The sequence below is a fragment of the Chaetodon trifascialis genome, chromosome 15, assembly GCF_039877785.1.
Source record: "Chaetodon trifascialis isolate fChaTrf1 chromosome 15, fChaTrf1.hap1, whole genome shotgun sequence".
Classification (NCBI taxonomy): Eukaryota; Metazoa; Chordata; class Actinopteri; order Chaetodontiformes; family Chaetodontidae; genus Chaetodon; species Chaetodon trifascialis.
In genome coordinates, this window is record NC_092070.1 from 14,551,487 (window position 1) to 14,568,569 (window position 17,083).

The 17,083-nt window shown below is 49.0% G+C and overlaps 1 protein-coding gene across 2 annotated transcripts; it reads right to left on the reverse strand.

The window, feature by feature from the left end:
• Positions 1-761: 761 nt before the first annotated feature.
• On the reverse strand, positions 762-17,083 carry axin2 (axin 2 (conductin, axil)). 2 transcript variants are annotated; one of them, XM_070980949.1, is made up of 11 exons: positions 16,822-17,083; positions 14,417-15,343; positions 12,395-12,526; positions 9,857-9,959; positions 7,814-7,954; positions 7,195-7,727; positions 6,915-7,091; positions 6,581-6,796; positions 6,305-6,439; positions 5,426-5,593; positions 762-2,448 (listed from the first exon to the last, which is right to left on the reverse strand). In XM_070980949.1, exons 2-11 carry the CDS (start codon positions 15,223-15,225, stop codon positions 2,322-2,324), a joined length of 2,541 nt encoding a protein of 846 aa, XP_070837050.1. In that variant the 5' UTR covers positions 15,226-15,343; positions 16,822-17,083; the 3' UTR covers positions 762-2,321. The 2 variants fall into 2 exon arrangements, with proteins under 2 accessions (XP_070837050.1, XP_070837051.1); XM_070980950.1 differs by lacking the exon at positions 762-2,448 and having other exon boundaries at positions 5,485-5,593; positions 6,214-6,439.

Sequence of the window (17,083 nt, forward strand, 5' to 3'; positions counted from 1 at the left end):
AAGCAAAACCTGTTTCAATGTTCACACTGACGCCTGGCTCATTGCATCATTTTGCAACTTGTCCATTAAAGACAGAATTAAACCTACACATTTCACTCCTCAGACTCCCTGATCGCACCTGTAACTGACATCAATGAAGCAGCTGGTTTTCAGCCACCCTGTGTTATCATCTCACACAACCAACAATCACATGACACACACACACACACACACACATACACACACACACACACACACACACACACACACACACACACACACACACACACACACACACACACAGTTCATGAACCGTTAACTGTGTGAACAGACTTATGGCACGCATTCACCAAAAGTCTCATTAACACACACTTACATACTCTCTCTCTCTGTCTCACACTGAAAAGCACAGAGGCTCCGGTGGCCAAATTAATGCATGTTTTAATTTCCAACAGGGAGTAAACTAAGAGCTGATAATGGATGCAAATCTGGCAGAGATTTCTCACTGGATCCAACGAGTTGCACTCTCCTCAGCGGGGTGTGTGCGGTGAAGTTTGCTCCACACACACACACACACACACACAGACACGCACACGCACGCACACACACGCACACACACGCACACACACACACCACTGTTCCAACATTCCAATTAGAGGTAGGAAAATCCATAGAACACCCCATCACAAGACACACACACACACACACACACACACACACACACACACACACACACACACACACACACACACAGAGAAAACCATAGGAAACAATTTGCTAATTTGAAAAATAGAACATTTTAATAAAGGCTACATCTCTTCATAATTACAATAATTAAAGTACCGAGGCATCTTTTCAACTGAGCTCTATAGAACGCATAATTTACAGTTTACAAGTGGAGCCAAGGAAGCCATGAAAAATATTATAAAACATAAACATGGTGAAACGGATACTAAAAGGCATAAAAATATCTTTTCGACATAAGGCCCCTTGTAAAAACCAAGGGAGTAATAGGACCCTGAAAACTGGGTAAAACACGGCAAGAATCCATGTAGGCACAGCTACTGTACTCAGTTAAAACACTATGGACATAGTGTGTATCACCGCCATCATTCTCATCTGCAGCTCATAGTGCAGGCTTCAAATGCACACAGAGTAACCCGACTCAAAAGCAACTCAGTCACACAATCACATAGGTAAGCAAGTTGGGGAGCACATAATAGAGCTTTTTGTTGGTAAATATTAATATGGGTGTAAACACATTTTGGGGACTCGAGGACCTGTTCGGGGCAGTTTCCTCTTAGTAAATACGTAGGCTATTTGTGCGATGCCTGCGCCACTGAAACAAAGGCACTAAGACGCAACAGATCAAGGCTAGCTGGGCAGAGTCCCAGAGTAGGGAATTAAACATTAATAGCATTTTTTGCTCCTTTTTCATAGCACACTCAGGGCCCTTCAGAGCAGATGGGGACACAGCCACAAATAGCACTGCAGTAGTAAATATATTATCAAACTTTTAAGTGATAGAGAGCCATTCTCAAAGCTTCAGCAGTAAGCTCTCCAGCCAAGAGATCAGAGATGTCCCACTAAATCTCCAGGAACAGGAGTGAAGTTTTTGAAGAGGTATTTTTGAAGTTTACAGTTCAATATGAGGGGCAGAAAATGAATAAAACCCATTTCCTTTGCTTGAGAACTGATGCTCAGACAGGGAAGAAAAAAAAAGGAGAAAAAAAAATCACGGATGTGGAAAATTGGAGAAGTTTCTCCAACTCCAAGCAGCTTGTCCATGGAAGAATAGTAGGGTCAGGGCAGGGATATTTCCAATAAATAGCAATAGAAATTTTAACACAGCAATACGAGCATCACAATACAATGCAATGTACATGTATATCTGCATATACATATTAGGCAGGGTCAGATAGGCTGTCAGTCTCAGATTTGAACCCACCGCCCGGCTTCTTTGAGGAGTGGTCATTCACCTAGAGTCTCGAGAGTTTTCTCTCCTGGAAACACGCAGATGTTTCAGTCCAGCAACACACAATCCTGTATTTTCTTCACTTCAAGGCAGACTGTTCACGTGATAGTCCTGTAATAGCGATAACTTGTCCTCCTTCCTTTTGCCTCTCCATCTTTCATCCGGCCCATCTGCCCAAACCTCGTCGACATTCCTTCAACGACGTCTCCAGTCCTGCAGTCTTAGCTTAAAAGACACATACTTTGTGTGTGTGTGTGTGTGTGTGTGTGTGTGTGTGTGTGTGTGTGTGTGTGTGTGCATATGAAGGAGTACATCCATGGTGGTGTGAAGTGTCCATAGGAGTGTAATCCACAAGCTGGGCAGGTCCTCACTCCATCCTCTCCACCTTTCCAAGGATCTTGCCGTCATAGGTGGGCAGCAAGGAGCCGTCGTCTGACACCTCCTCAAACACCGCACCGCACTCGAACTCATCACTGGCCTTCTTGAAGTAGTACCTGCACCAGAGAGACAAGACAGAGTTAACACCCCGAGAAAGCCTTTTTCATACACAACAAGAATGCCTCAAGACACAGCAGAGCTTATTAACCTGCAAGAGGGGAAAGAAAGACCCTAAAAGTCAAACAGCTTGTTGCCACCCTCTTTGTTCGACCATTTTAAACATCAAGCCTCATTTCCGCCACCCATGAAAAGCCACTCAGTCCACAATGAGCCGAGCCTGCTGCGCCTGCAGGCTCTGGTTTCTCAGGGTGGGGTGGAACCTGCTGCTGAAACGTCTCGGTCTAAAATAAGAGGCTTCATCCCTCCCTCTGTTCCTTCTCTCTTCTACGTCTCCCTTTCCTTTTTCTCCATCGTGTTGTTGTGAGTTTGCCCCAGCTAACAGGGGCCAATTAGGCCAGCGTGCAAATGAAGGGGTCCTTTGACAAAGGCTGAAATTTTGGGTGCCTGCGAGTCTGCCTGTCATTACCCCCCCGACTCCTACACACCCGCTCGCGCACATGTTACAAGACACACGTGCACAGGCTTTCACTCGCTCCTCATCCCCGTTTCATTATGACGGGGACAAAGAAAAGAACAGAGACAAAGCGGAGGAGGAGGAAGAGCAAGTACACGGTGTCCTTCCTCACCCCTGTTGAGCCCTCGCTGGGCGCTATAGGAAGGAAAGCCCACTGACAACTTTCTGTGCGCGCTGATGAAAACTAAAAACCTGAGGAGGGGCTTCTCGTCAGCCATGACTTCACTGGGCCATTAATGATGCAACCCCCCCCAATCCTCATTTTAGAGGAAGAGAAACCAGCAGGGGTGGATTGGTTTCGGGGGGGGGGGGGGGGGGGGGGGGGGGTTCAGAATTCACTCATAAACTATGTAATGGAAAAATGCCTCGGTTTGCTCCATGTGTGGGGTGGCTGGAATGTGGGTATGTTTGTGAGCATTTTGTTTTTAATGAGACGGGAGGCTGACAAAGTTGAACATGCAATACTTTTAAAAGGAGGAAAAAAATGCCTGCAAAGGTGCCGGAGTGCACATGCGCCAATCAGGAAATCAGGATGAGGGTGGTCACTAATGAAAAGCAGCTCCATCTGAAATACAGGAAGGCTTCAACTAAACGGAGCACAGGAGGTCTCTCCTGTGAGTAAATAAGACAAAGTAGATAATTAAGAGGACATGAAAGAGCATAAGACATGTCTAATAACTGTATCCTCTGTTCCTATCTGGAGGAGGAAGGGGGGGGGGGTCGAGTTGTTGGACTGTTAAAAAAAATCTTCAAAGAGTCATGATCTTTTTTGCTGAGAGAGACAGAGACAGAGAGAGAGCCTGAATTTCCACTGGAACATGTTTTATGTGGCTAGATCTGCCCCCCCCCACCCCCACCCCCCCCTCTCCGTTTGCACTGACATCTGGCACCAATATCGTCTGGCAGGGCCCAGCAGTACTGTTCTTTGTTGAACCGCTGCCATGTTGAAATGACCCAACTCCACACATTCTCTGGCTGCTATTAAAGCGCCGCGCAGGTCTCTTTCCAAAAAATGTGGATGGTATGACACAGGAACTGAGACAGCGAGCCAGAGAGAGAAGAAGAGTTGGGAGGGGGGGGGCAGACAGATGTGGAGGACTCAAGCTAAGTGCTTGTCACTTTTGTTGATCCAAAAAATGCTGCACACATCTGGACAGGAGGAAGTTTCTATCAGTTCTTTTTGCTTTTTTTTCCCCCTCCAGAAACAGTCTGATACCTGTAATTATTAACACAATACCCAACCCATGCTTATCCTGGAGACCGTGGCAGCCTAAACAATAAATGTTTGATCTTTTCCCTTTAATGCCCACTGGAAAGGAGCAATCAAAGCGAAATCTCTCTCCGCAAACACACACTGAAGCTGTGCGGCCTCAGTCAGGGCCCTGAAGTACAGCAAACAAGCGAATCTGGCATTTAACAATCAGCCTTTCAAAAATATCCATAAAATGATTACAACATGTGTAAACACTATGCGTGTTCCACACAAGCACATTCATGTGTGTACACACACACACACACACACACACACACACACACACACCCACACACACACACACACACACACACACACACACACACACGCACACACACACACGCACACACACACACGCACACACACACACACACACACACACCAGGGCAGGAAAAAAGAGGCCCTGATAGCATCAGTGAAGAATTTGCACGCTGGCCATTTGTGTGAGTCTTTGTTGGTTGAAATGAAAGGGGCCGGGGCTTCAAAGCCATGTGTATTAAGTGTGCCTTAGCATGGAAATCAATACCAGATGGGACCCAAATCACTGCAGTTCAAACTCTTCCACTAACCCCCGCACCACCCACCCTCCCTCGCTCTTGTCCTTTCCTTTTCATTGCACCCCCCCTACACACACACACACAAAAAAAACCCCCACAGAGGCCTGAATCTGACTGCACACACACAGAAACAAACACTGATAGCGGCGCTCCACATAGACACGGATAAACTAATAAATGTGGAGAAAACAGATGAGGTCACAAAGGCGCTGAGCACCATTCAAAGACAGAGATTTACCATGAGACAGCGCGGCCGCTCAGCTAGCTAACATTAGATGTCCTCGCTTCAGTTTGTGCTTTGCTTTGGTCCTGCCCTGTTTTGACGGCTCACATCGGCTGAAATGTCCGCTCATGCTGAGACTCTAATGATCGCGCATCGCATGTTCAGCCGTACAGCTCCCACACCGCCGGAGATACTGGGCATTAATCCTCTACTTCTTTGCCGTGTCGTTGCCACTTTAGGAAAGTGTAGCTTTCATTATTTGACGTTTCGCTTTCAGACTGCAACCTGAACGTTTCATTTTTCATTCTCAAGCATTGTTTTACAACGAAGTCAATGAACTGACTGTGTTTTATTGCCGGCTTTCACAATATCACAGCTGCACCGACTCAAACCGACACTTTGTCCATTCCAGTTTCCATCTACACACCTGTAGTTGCCCTTCTTGCGGAGCTGCTCCTTGAAGTGGCCCAGGGTGAGACTGTGGCTCTTCATGGTCCTCCGGTAGGGGATCTCCTCGCCACAGAAGAAATACGTCACCACCGTCTCGCTGCTGCACACCCCGTGGCCCGCTACACCCTTTTTACACTCCTTCATCCTGAGAGCAGACAAAGAGGGAGACAATGAGCGGACGCCTTCGTGATGTTTCACGACATAATGATCAAAAAGAGAAATGAGAAACAGAGCGAAATACAGTAACAGCACCCTGACTGAAGAGTAACACTAGTGAGTGAGTGAGTGACCCAGTGCCATCAGTAAGTGTGTACTTGTGTGTTGTGTGTGCATGGAGAGGGGGCACTGTATTATCAATTCCCCTTCAGCTATGTCCAAGGCTTTGTAGGCCCACTTCAGAGGAGCTCTCTCTTTGCTAAGCTCTGCTCGGCCCAGCCGACTGCCAGCTCACTGAAGGACAGCCAATAAAAATGATACATATATATGAAAGGGATGTCTCAGTCAGGTGGTGCAGTGACTACACACTCCCCACACACAGCACAAATACACAAGATTCATGCAAACAGAGGCAGAGCCAGGCATCTGTGTACAAAGCTTAAAATAAGCTTTGCAAAAACGGGGTCACCTTCTCTTTTGAGTGACTGTATGTGGGTGTGTGCACGTGTGTGATGTGTGTAGGTTTGCACGTGACTACTCGTCTGTCTCCCTACATGTGCAGTGAGCGGTGCAGGTGTCAAGTAGGAAGAGTTAAAAGGGTGGAAGTACACTGCAAGGTGGAGGCTATGGCTGAGAGGAGGAGGAAGAGGAGCAGAGAGGAGGAGAGGAGAGGGAGGGCAGGACGCGAGAAGCATCGTACTCTTCTGATTGGAGACCGGGGCTGGTCGTCAGGAGGCCAGCAGGGATGGGATTGGCTAGAGACGGAGGGACGGAGCCCTCACCCTGGACAGGCACTAGGTGGCTCTTCTCTTGCTGGAGACTGGACATTGAATGCCTGGGAGGAGACATGGAGACTTTAATACTAAATATACACACTGATGTTTCCTTCAGTGACAATGCATCGATATATTTCTAAAACAAAAGCAGCACAAAGCTAAAAGCTACGTTCAGCAACTTCTCCCCAGTTTCTGTGTACCTCTGCTTGGTGGTCTTGGTGGAGACCTCCTCCAGTCTGCGGCAGGCCTCCTCCAGCTGGGCCAAAGTGTTGGGAGGGGGCAGGGGAGGCATGGCTGGGTCCTGGATGAATGGCTGGGCTGGCTGGTGGCTACGTAGGTGGCCACAGCTTCCACCACCGCCCCACGTGTGCGTCTGGGTAGAAGACCCTCCAAAGGATTTCTTGGTGCTCTGGTTACTGCAAGGGAGACAGAAAATAAGACTACATGCATTAACAACATGCAACAGTGGGACATAAATTAGGACATTTTGGATTAAAATAAAACTCCTGTAAAAACCCAAGCACTCTTGCTCACCTGTGAGACTTGTGCCTGCCCTGTCGTTTACTTTCCAGGATCCACTGCAACACATTCTGGGTGGGGTCTGTTGTGTCGCTGGGCAGCTGTAAAGGCCCGCAGTCCTCCATACACCTCTCCGCTACTCCGTCCTCAGCCCCTGAGCGACACACACGCCTGGACAGAGAGCTGGAGCGCCTGCGAGGGAGAGAGAGAATTAGCATTGCTAATTTTTCTACAATCAACATGAGGAAATAGGAAATAAATGAGACATGAATTCAAAGAAGCGCCTGGAACTGACCCCATGCTGCTGTCTGCCGAGATGGCCCCACACATCTCTCTGCCCAGGCTGCGGCTGCGCTGGTAAGGCTGGCAGGGCTGGCACTCGCCGCTGCTGGAGCACAGGCCGTGCACCCTGAGGGCTGCCTCCCTTTCAATCTGCTCCTTAGTCTTGGGACTGGCATGATGGTGGATGTAGTGGTGGTGGATGTGTTTTGTGCTCTGCCTGCTGATGAGGGTCCTGCTGGGGCCCAAGGCCAGAGTGATGGCCCCTTGGTCAGGACTGGAGATGGAGGAACTGGAGGGCCCCGTCCTTACCAGGGATTTGAACCCAAAGCTTGCATGCATGAAGGGCTTGTGCTCTGGGGAGCTGGAGCGAGGGGAGTGGCGGACGACAGCGGGGGACTGGCAGCCGGGGGTCTTCAGGACGCGAGAGAGGTGATCGTCCAGGATCGCCTGGGGGTCCTCGTCAGTTGTGCCAGGGAGGAGGGTCAAGGGGTGGGGAGAGAGCTGGGGAACACTTGCCATGATCTCTGTGTCTTCTCTTTCCTCCTCCTGGTGACAAGACACACAAGATTATCAACTGAGGAGTGAAAAAAAGCAAAACACACACCTTACGAGTGACTGAAACACGCACAAACCTCCTGAATCTGCTGCAGCCTCTCCTCCAAAGAGTTGATGGCGTCCTGCTTTCTCTTCAGGTTCTCCAGACGGGAGATGAGCTGGGCTGCAAACTCTGCCGGCTCCATCGGGACCATGTCCTTGGGAGGACGGCGAGTACGCTTTGGGGAGAAGGAGATACATTAGCTGCTGTTGTCCCTCCATGACCCTCCCGATTTCGACAAAGATATCCGCACTCCTCCCTCCTCGTCTGTCTACATGTATGCATTGTTCTCCACCAGCTCCCGCTTCATCATTGGTGGCACCAATCAGGGCACGTTCACAGGCACCCAGGGCTACAGGGTTGTTTTGGAGGGGTGGCAGGCCTGGTGTATGGTCACGCTGAGCTAGGCCTCGGCTGGTTCCCTCTGTCATCACCAGCAGGCCTCTTTAAAGTCAGCTCACTTCAAAGGCTTCCTCGTCAAATATCAAACACTCGGTGGGGGGAGAATAGGACGGTGGAGGGAGGGATGGAGGGATAGATAGATGGGAAGCAGTGGCTTTACATCTCGGAATAAAAGCCACATATCGACAGGGGGTGGAAGAGAACTCCAGGGAGGAAAGGATGAGGGATTAAAAAAAAATGGGGAGAAGTTGAGATGCAGAGATGTGTGCTCGCAGGAGGGCAGAGAAAGAGAAAAAGAAGGAAGGAGTGGAGGAAAGAGATAAAGGTGCCAAAAAGGATGGAGATCAGTCAGGGTGAGGTAATTTATTCCCTCCATGTCACACATGGGGCAACTTTGAGGTACAGTATAGTGACAGTATGAGAACGTGTGTGTGTGTGTGTGTGTGTGTGTGTGTGTGTGTGTGTGTGTGTGTGTGTGTGTGTGTGTGTGCACATCTTAAATTATTTGCATTTTTGCACTGGGGCTTTCTTGATTTTTCTTCTTTTTTTTGTTTCTCTCATCCCTTTGTAGTAGGGATGAAGGGGAGAAAAGAGTGAGAAAAAGAGGCGCTGTCTGATGGAGCCTAGGGCTGCCGCACCATGGGAATGGCAGCCATTGCCAAAAATCAGACGGGAAACAAAAACAAGAATAAAAGCGAAAATAAAGCAAAAGGGGGACAGTGAGAGAAGAGTGTCGAGAAGCAATCTGTGGATCTCTCCCTTATGCAAGTAACACTTGCTGCATGTCTCATAATGTTGAAACAAAAAAGACGGTTACGTCAAGTTGCTTCTGTTGTTACAACTTGTGCAAGATGCCCCCCCCCCCCCCCCGCGTGTGCTCTGGACCTCCTTTCCAGCTCTTCTCTGCACCTGGAGTTAGCCTCTCTAAAGCCTTAAGCTACCAACTCCCCTCTGACCCACTGAGAGCTCACATGACACGCTCAAACTCTTCCCTAAGATCCTTCACTTTTAGTGGAGGGGGGGGGCTGACTGAGTGTGTATGTATATGTATGTCGGGGGGGTGGGTGGGGGTGGGGGGTGCTGTGGAAAAAAAGGGGGCCAGCTCTGTTGGAAGTTGTCACTTCCCTGTGCGTTTGCTCCATTCATCCTTGGATCAAAGTGCTGTGTGTGCGTGCAAGTGCGCGTGAATGTGCCTGAGTGTCTTCGTGTTTTTGTTGGGAACCGGGCTGCTTTCAGAGCCCTCGGGATAAAGCGGCAGAGATCTTCCTCATTTCCCCCTATTCTCCATATTTACAGCATCGGTAGGGAAGAAAAAAACCCCGGTGTGTTCTGAGCGGTGCGGCGATAAACAGCTTAGAGACCTCCCCGTCTCCCGCAGACTTCAAGGAACCCTAATGGGGGTGTAGGTGACACCAAAGGTAGCGAGGGGGCTCGTGTTTGTATGTGCGCTTGTGCGTGTGTGTGAGTATGTGAGTGGGAGGCTGGATCTTTGACGCTACTCTTCAGATCTTTGCTGGTGTTGTTGAATTGAGAATGCCGAATACAGTTTGTGCGGTTCTATTCATAGAACCAAGAGAGACCCGGAACAGAGGGTGGTATGGAAATTACACTGTGGGACCCAGGTTCAGAAAGACTTCTGAGTGTGTGTGTGTGTGTGTGTGTGTGTTTGTGTACTTACAGGGAAAGCAGGCAGAGAGACTTGGCTGTTCATCCTCATGTTGCGCTGCATCTCTCTCTGTAGATGTTTCTTGGAGCCCAGTTTATATGGAGGGATGCCATCTCTGGAGGCGTACAGAGAGATCACAAAGGTCAATTACAAAATCAGATAAATCATTTAAGACCAAACAGCCATTCAGGAAGGAGCTTGTTAGGCAAATGGGTAGATCAAATGCAGTTCAGGCAAGAATAAATCCAATTTATGAACTCTCCCATCCATTCTGTTTTTCATCTTTTAGACTCGATTTGAGAGCGAAGAGGAGAATCGTGCCAGCATTTCTGGTCGTGTTGGTCTGTCGGAGCAGACCAGGTTTCATGGATCTGAGCGAGGTGGAAAGAGGTTGCGTTTGCCCTAGAAATGACACTCATTTTCAGCTCTGGCTCCGGCGCAGCACTGGGAACCCTGCTGGCCATTTCCTTTCAACAGGACACACACTTGCACGCTCTGCAGTCACAGTGCTCTCTGCCCTACTGGCCACGAGTAGCGCCAGCATTAGCATTCCCCTACCGGCTTTTCCACTGAGCCGAGGACACCGTTAGCATTAGCTACTCATTATACTCATTCAAAGATTTACTGCAGGACAGGACCCAGGGGTGTAGCTAACCTGGTTAAATCCATCTGAGGGACTGAAAGGCTGACTGGCTTAAAAAATGAAATCAGACAACAAACAGCAGAGCTTCAAACTGAAGCGCTTGACAGTGCAGAACAGTGTCTTTTCTCCATGCTAAACGGCAGTTTCCTGGTGACCTAGCCTAACTGAGGAGCACTTTTCCACTTTTGCTTTGAAATGCCACAGTCATGTGCATAAGCAACCCCCCCCCCCCCCCCACCAACACCACCCGCCCAATCTTCATTTGGCAAGCGCTGCCGCAGCCAGCCTCTGATCTCCGCACATCAAAAGGCTGGTTTGTAAGATAAGGTAATGTTTGAAGTCTGCGCAGCTGCATTCCCCAGCGTCCAAGCAAATCCATAAATAAGATATAAGCAAAAATCCCCCCCCTCCACCACTCTCTTTCTCTTCCCACCCAGCCGCCTCCTCCCCCGTCGCTTTTTCCCTTTTCTATTCTTTTCTTTATCTGCAAATGAGATTCAAATGTTTATGGGTCCTTTCAACTGACCTAAAGAGAGGCAGATATTCTGATCAAGAGCCGAGCGGGCAGGAATTGAAGGGGGGTGGAGGGTGGGGGGGGGGGGGGGGGGGGGGGATTGTATCCCTGTGTCCAGGGCTTTGTCACTGCACTGGGCAAAGTACAGCAGAACAGGACTATATGGGCTCCGGTCACTTTGAAGCCGTGCTGTCTAGAGATAGGCCACAGCGGAGGACTCACCGTTGTAAAAAAAAAAAACTTTACAGCTGCCATGTTTATGCGTGAACATCAGTGTCTGCACGGGTCTTTAGCTCAGTCATGGTAAACCGTCAGTGACATCATCCACACGGGGCTTCACGCCTCCCCTGTGAGATGAGGTAAAGAGGAACTTGTACCAAGACTGTTCCGCTTTCTGTCCAAAAACCAGCTCGACTGGAGCGCTCCTGGCCTTGAGCTGTGCACCGCGCAATGACTTCATAGCACCGTGTCACTTGAGAGACACGTGATTACGCCATTATAATCCTTCAGAAGAACGAGGCCCGAGGCACGTACACAGATAAGCACAAACCACATGCAGACAGAGACATAACACTTGAGTGCTACTTTTAAGATGAAACGATGAGCAGATTCCTTGATTAGTCCGCAGGCAGGTAATTACAACAGTTTTTATGACGGACCAATTGTTGGGAACAAAGAATGCTGCAGCAGCTAATCAATTAGTCATCAACTATTAAACTATTCACCAACTATTTTGATAATCCATTAACCAGTTTGGAATTTTTATGGGAAAAAAAAGTAAAAATTCTCTGATTCCAGCTTCTTAAATGAGAATATTTTCTGGTTTCTTTACTCCTCTTTGACAGTAAACTGAACTCTTTTGGGTCGTGGACAAAACAAGACAAGTTTGAGAAACCTTTCATCATTTTATAGAGCAAAAAACTAATGGATTCATCCATTATCACCAAGGAATATAACTGTCAGCTGCAGCCCCACAACACTGAATCTAACCATCAATTGCAACCGTACGCTGCTTTGTGAAACCAGCTTCCAACAGGGTCCACGTAAAGCCGCCGTACTCATTCCCATGTATCAGCTCACAAAGTCTCTGCATTTACAGTACAATGTTAAAGAGGGCGGTTTCAGAACAGAGTGACGGGGCTTTCGCTGATCCGTGCCACATCCTGGCTGCACCAGCGTATCTTTAACTGTACTTCCACTACAGCCAACCATTCCTCCAGTCTGGCTACGACTCAGAGCTGAGGGAAAGTGTCACTTGGTCTTTTTTTTGATTTCCACAGCACCTCATTTCACATTCCTGAAACAGCCTCATGAGCTGACATTCTCTCTCTCTCTCTCTCTCTCTCTCTCTCTCTCTCTCACACACACACTTGTTTGGTTAATATTCACTTACACACTGCTGTCAGTCACGGACATGGCATCGTCGGTCAAGGCGTCACTGGACACCTCGCTGTCATTGGTGCTGCTGACGGGGGCGAAAGAGCCCAAATGGCAGGTGTTGAGCGGGTCTCCTCTCTTGTATGATCTGGGGACGTTACAACAACATGAATCAGATTAATACTAATGCAACACTTTGAAACAGTATCCAACAGGTGGGTGACAGTTCATTTCTGCCTCCTGAGAAATCAGGTGAGTGTGTTTCGCTTATGCTGAGGATCAAGACAGGCTGTGTCTTCAGAGGTTAATGACACCGATTAAATGAGCGAGTGTGCGTGTGTGAATTTGACCTTGTCTGCAACGTGTACACCCTGTAATGCATGAATGTGACCGGCTGATCCGAGGCCTAACGACCTCCTTCTCTCCAACGCAAGTTCGTCTCCGCTGGGAAAGCTGCGGTTTTCTCCTTATGGCCCATTTATGCCTTCTTAAATAGCCTAAAATGTCTCTCTTTCCATTTCTCTCATTCACGCTCACTCTTTCCTCAGCGTTCATCCCCTGCTGCGCATGCATTCTTGCCACGGTACAGCAGGAGGAGAAAAGGGGGGAGTGACCAGAAGAAAACAGTATAGAGCGGAAGCATGAGAGTGTGTCAGAGAAGGGAAGAAAAGGGAGAGGAAAAAAAGGGGGGGTCTTCATGAGGAGGGAGAGACCCAGCAGGACTAAAGCTGTAGGCCCCCCAACTCCAGGCTGACCTTCAGAGGGGCTTGCAAAGAGTCAGGTATTTAACACAGCTGGCCTTGCATTCTTCCCTCCCTGCCTGTCTCTCACCCCCTCATTTATCCTTTCTCCTCCCTCCCTTTCTTTCATGAGGTGCACCCCCCCCTTCTGTCCTTCCTTTCCGCTCTCTTTCCCCTCACTTTCGCTCCAAAAGCATGCCTCGTAGTCCCCATCCCTAAGATTTCAAAAGGAAAAAAAGATAAAAGTGGAGAAGGCGGCAGAGGAGGAAATCAGAGGAGAATTGACGCAAACAAGAAAAGAGGGAAGAAGAGAGTGAGAGGATTCGGGGTGGGGAGGTGTTGATTCTGTACTGTAGCTGATGCCATTCAAGGGTTTGTTTTAAAAGAAAAAAAAAAAAAGGAAGTCAGATGAGGAGGTGAGGAGAGGGAAGCGGAAAGGGGAGAAATGGGTTCCACATGTTTTGAGTCTGCAGGGTGACAATGGGCGGGGGAGAGAAAGGCACCGGGGCTTCATGTCATCTCTCATTGGGCAACAAGCTTCACACTATAGAAGAGCCCCCCACCACCAGCGACCAACACACACACACACACGCACGCACGCACACAAGCTGTCAGTCCATGCTGTCGAAAGCAGGTAGCTGTCAGTTTGCTTATCCTGTCATACTCAGTGTAAAAGTTAAGAGTGTCCCAGTAGCAGCAGCAACAACAGGAGATGTCCCAATGCTGCCACAGATTTCCATATACACCCACTCCTCAAGAAAAGCTTTAACTTGATTGGGATGCAGGTTGATTTTACTCTTTAAAAAAACAGACAGGTGGAGATGGAAAGGCCATAACAAGCATCCAAAAGAAGCTACAGAACATCCATTTCAAAGTGCCATCAACAGACCTGCCATAGGTTTAAATCTCTGCCAAAGGCTTGAGGACAGTGTGGTGCGGGAGGAGGCATAGCATAGCAATGTCATCATCTATTATTTGCTGGCTGGGGCCAGAGCCAGCCGCGCTCTGTGAACTTTTCCCGTGGAAGACGATCCCTCATTCTGCAGAACTATTTCAAAGGCCCGGAAATCCAGGCGAGCGCCAGCAGAGGGCTGCTGCTGGAGCTGGTGAGAGGGGCCGGAGAGCCGGGAAGGGAAAGACAGACAGAGCTCCCTGCGAGCTTAAAAGTAACCCTGAACTCACTTGGGAGAAAAGCGTGTTGCGCTTTTACGCACGAGGTTTGCATGCGCCTATCGCGCAGATTATTACTCATTCTGGGTCTAAATCTTAATGCTGCTGAAAAGGTGGAGCAGACATACCTGTATCCCCTCTCGATCACCTCCACCGCCCGCATGGACGCGGTGGCCCTCTGCGCCTTCGCCGACAGTCCAACCAGCGCTTTGGCTTTGAAATCACAGCTCCACTCTTCCTCTTCGTTGAGCGTGGGCAGGTATCCACACACAACTTTCAGGTCGCCCAGCCCGTTCGAGTTGACGTGACTCGGGTTCTCTCCGCCAGTCCTCACGTACTCGAGGTAAATGTCAGAGGTCAGAAACATCTGGTACGCGTTCTCCTCCATGTTGGTCTGAATCTCGGTCTGCGCCTGATCGAACATCGCAGAGTCAATGTGTTGCTTCTTGATATTATCCCGTATGAAGGTTTTGGTCGCGGGTTTGAGCTGCTTGGCCACAATGCTGTTGTTCTCGATGTAGCGCTTGTAAATTGCTTTGGCGACTCTCTGCGTTTTGGTATCCTTGAGGTCCATTTGCCTGAAGCCATTGCAGGCGAACCAGAAGTCTAAAGTATCGACGCATTTCTCTCGCTCCAGGAATGTCCTGAAAAGGTGAGCACCGTCCTGGTCCCCGAGGAGAGAGTGCAAAGACTTTGTCCACCGGGAAAGCGGCGAATCCGGGGAGGCACTCCCCTCTGGCTCGCCAAGACCATCCTCGTTCCTCCTCGCCGAGGAGCCCGGAGAGCCGAGCAGAACCGATTTGGGGGGATCCTGGGGTTTCATCACTCCGAGTTTGCCGGGGTAGCAGGGCGCCTCGCCCTCCTCCCCCGGCACCGGGGGTCGAGGAGCATCTTCTCTGAAACTACTGGCGATATGGTCCATAAGCGCCCGGCTCATGGCTCTGAAGGCAGCAGGAGAGAGCCTGTGTGTTGTTCGCCTGCTCTGAGCTTCTACTGTAATCTCCTCACTCTCTTATGTCAGCGGGGGAGCTTCTCTCGGGCTGCCCGTCTTCTCTCTGAAACACAAAGTATTGATCTAATCAAAACCAGATCCGCCCCAACTTCAAAGGGGGAGAGACGCAGTAAGAGTCTTTTCAGACCCTCGCTGACTTTTACAGAAGAAGACAGGCTAGTTCACAGAGAGAGAGAGAGGGAAAGAAAGAGAGAGAGAGAAATCAGAGAAAACGCTGCAGCAGCATTACATAAACAGCATGTCTTCATCTCTCGACCTGGAATGTGATCTCTGCCGAGCCGCTATTGGATTGGACGCAAATTAACAAGAATTTAACAGAAATTTCGCACATGCACTGTCGAGTGAAAAAAACCACCTGAGCGATGCCTGAGCTGAATCTACACCATCCTCCTTTTCGATAACAACATAAGAAGTAGTGATCGCACGCATGCCAAGCGGGGCTATGACCCGAACACCATTAATAAGTCATTAATCCTTCAAAATGCCAGAGCATTACGCACGGACACGGCTTTATTAGCGCTTCCGGATCCATCACGCCTGATGTCAGGGTTATAGCCTGGATGCCTGCTGCAGAGCGCGAGCACATGTCCCTCTACCATCCCTGCCACTTTCTCATTTTCTGGCCAGTCATTTCTCTCCATCTCATCACAAGCGGCTAAATCACGTCAAATTGAGCCCCTCTGCGAGTACCTGTAGGACACCGATGTGGGACAAACTGGAAGAGATCGAAAAACGTGACCAACATAGTTAACAGAGTTCACTGGCTGCTGCGTTTGGTGTGCTAGCTGCTCGCGGAGCTTTAACGCGCTCAAGTGTTCAAGACATCCAGCTATCTGTTGTTCTACTATCGCAGAGGTGATGAGCAGTTTGTTACAGATGATCGTCTCTGCACCCCTAAGCATCAGTGCTCCAACGGATCAGCGGCTGATACGCAACATTACAGATGTCACTTTGTGCCACTGACACACCGTTACAAGAGTTTAACTTGTCCGAGACAGGAGAGAAACGGATCCGGGCACAGCGACAACTCCAAATCTTTTTGTACTAACAGCAAAGGATACTTCTAAAACACTAAAAATAAAAAGATGAGCAACTCTTTAAAATTATATTCCATTAGACTACATTACAACCCCATTCAGGCCAATACTGTCACACAGTCCAGAGTGTGTTAAAGTTTCTTTAATGTTGCATTAAAGGCAGAGGGGGGGAAAAAAAACAAGCCCCCTTTAACGTCCAATCCCAAGTACGCTAAAGTCTCAGATCTTGTGGGGGAGGAATTCCACAAAAAGAAACCAGCACTTCTTAGAAATATCTGCTTAAATATGAAATCACACAAAAAGCCCCCAAAAAGAAAACGAAGGGAATGATACAGAAACGGTTCGCCGCGTTTTTCTGGTCTTTGAACGGAAGAAAAGCGGGTCGTTTTCCCCTGAACGTTACTTCAAAGGCGAGTCAACAGCACATCAAAGGGAGCTCCAGTGGGGGCCAGTTTGAGGAGGCACACACACTCCAGTAACTTACCATCGATCCACGAGTTCTCGACTCAAATTAAACTCCAGTTGTTGGTTGTTTTATCCACAAAAAAGCGCGTATAATCCACAGTGCTCGTCTCCACGACGCGTCCACATACAGTCCGTTCAGGTTTGAGTCGGTTTGCGGAGAGAAAAATGCACTCGAGAGGAAAAAAATACCGCTTTTCTCCCTCCTCCTTTTCTCCTCCCTACGGTTTCAGGCTGCCATGCCGCACGGTAGGTCTCTCCTGCAGGCGACTCCAACACCAACT

What these genes read in the sequence shown, in the direction of transcription:
- axin2 (XM_070980949.1), bottom strand. Translation starts at nt 15,225, where the DNA reads ATGAGCCGGGCGCTTATGGACCATATCGCCAGTAGTTTCAGAGAAGAT. An exon ending in TCCGTGACTGACAGCAGTGT is followed by an intron (nt 9,960 to 12,394) that starts GTAAGTGAATAT and finishes GTACGCCTCCAG; the next exon opens with AGATGGCATCCCTCCATATA. An exon ending in TCGGCAGACAGCAGCATGGG is followed by an intron (nt 7,092 to 7,194) that starts GTCAGTTCCAGG and finishes TCTCCCTCGCAG; the next exon opens with GCGCTCCAGCTCTCTGTCCA.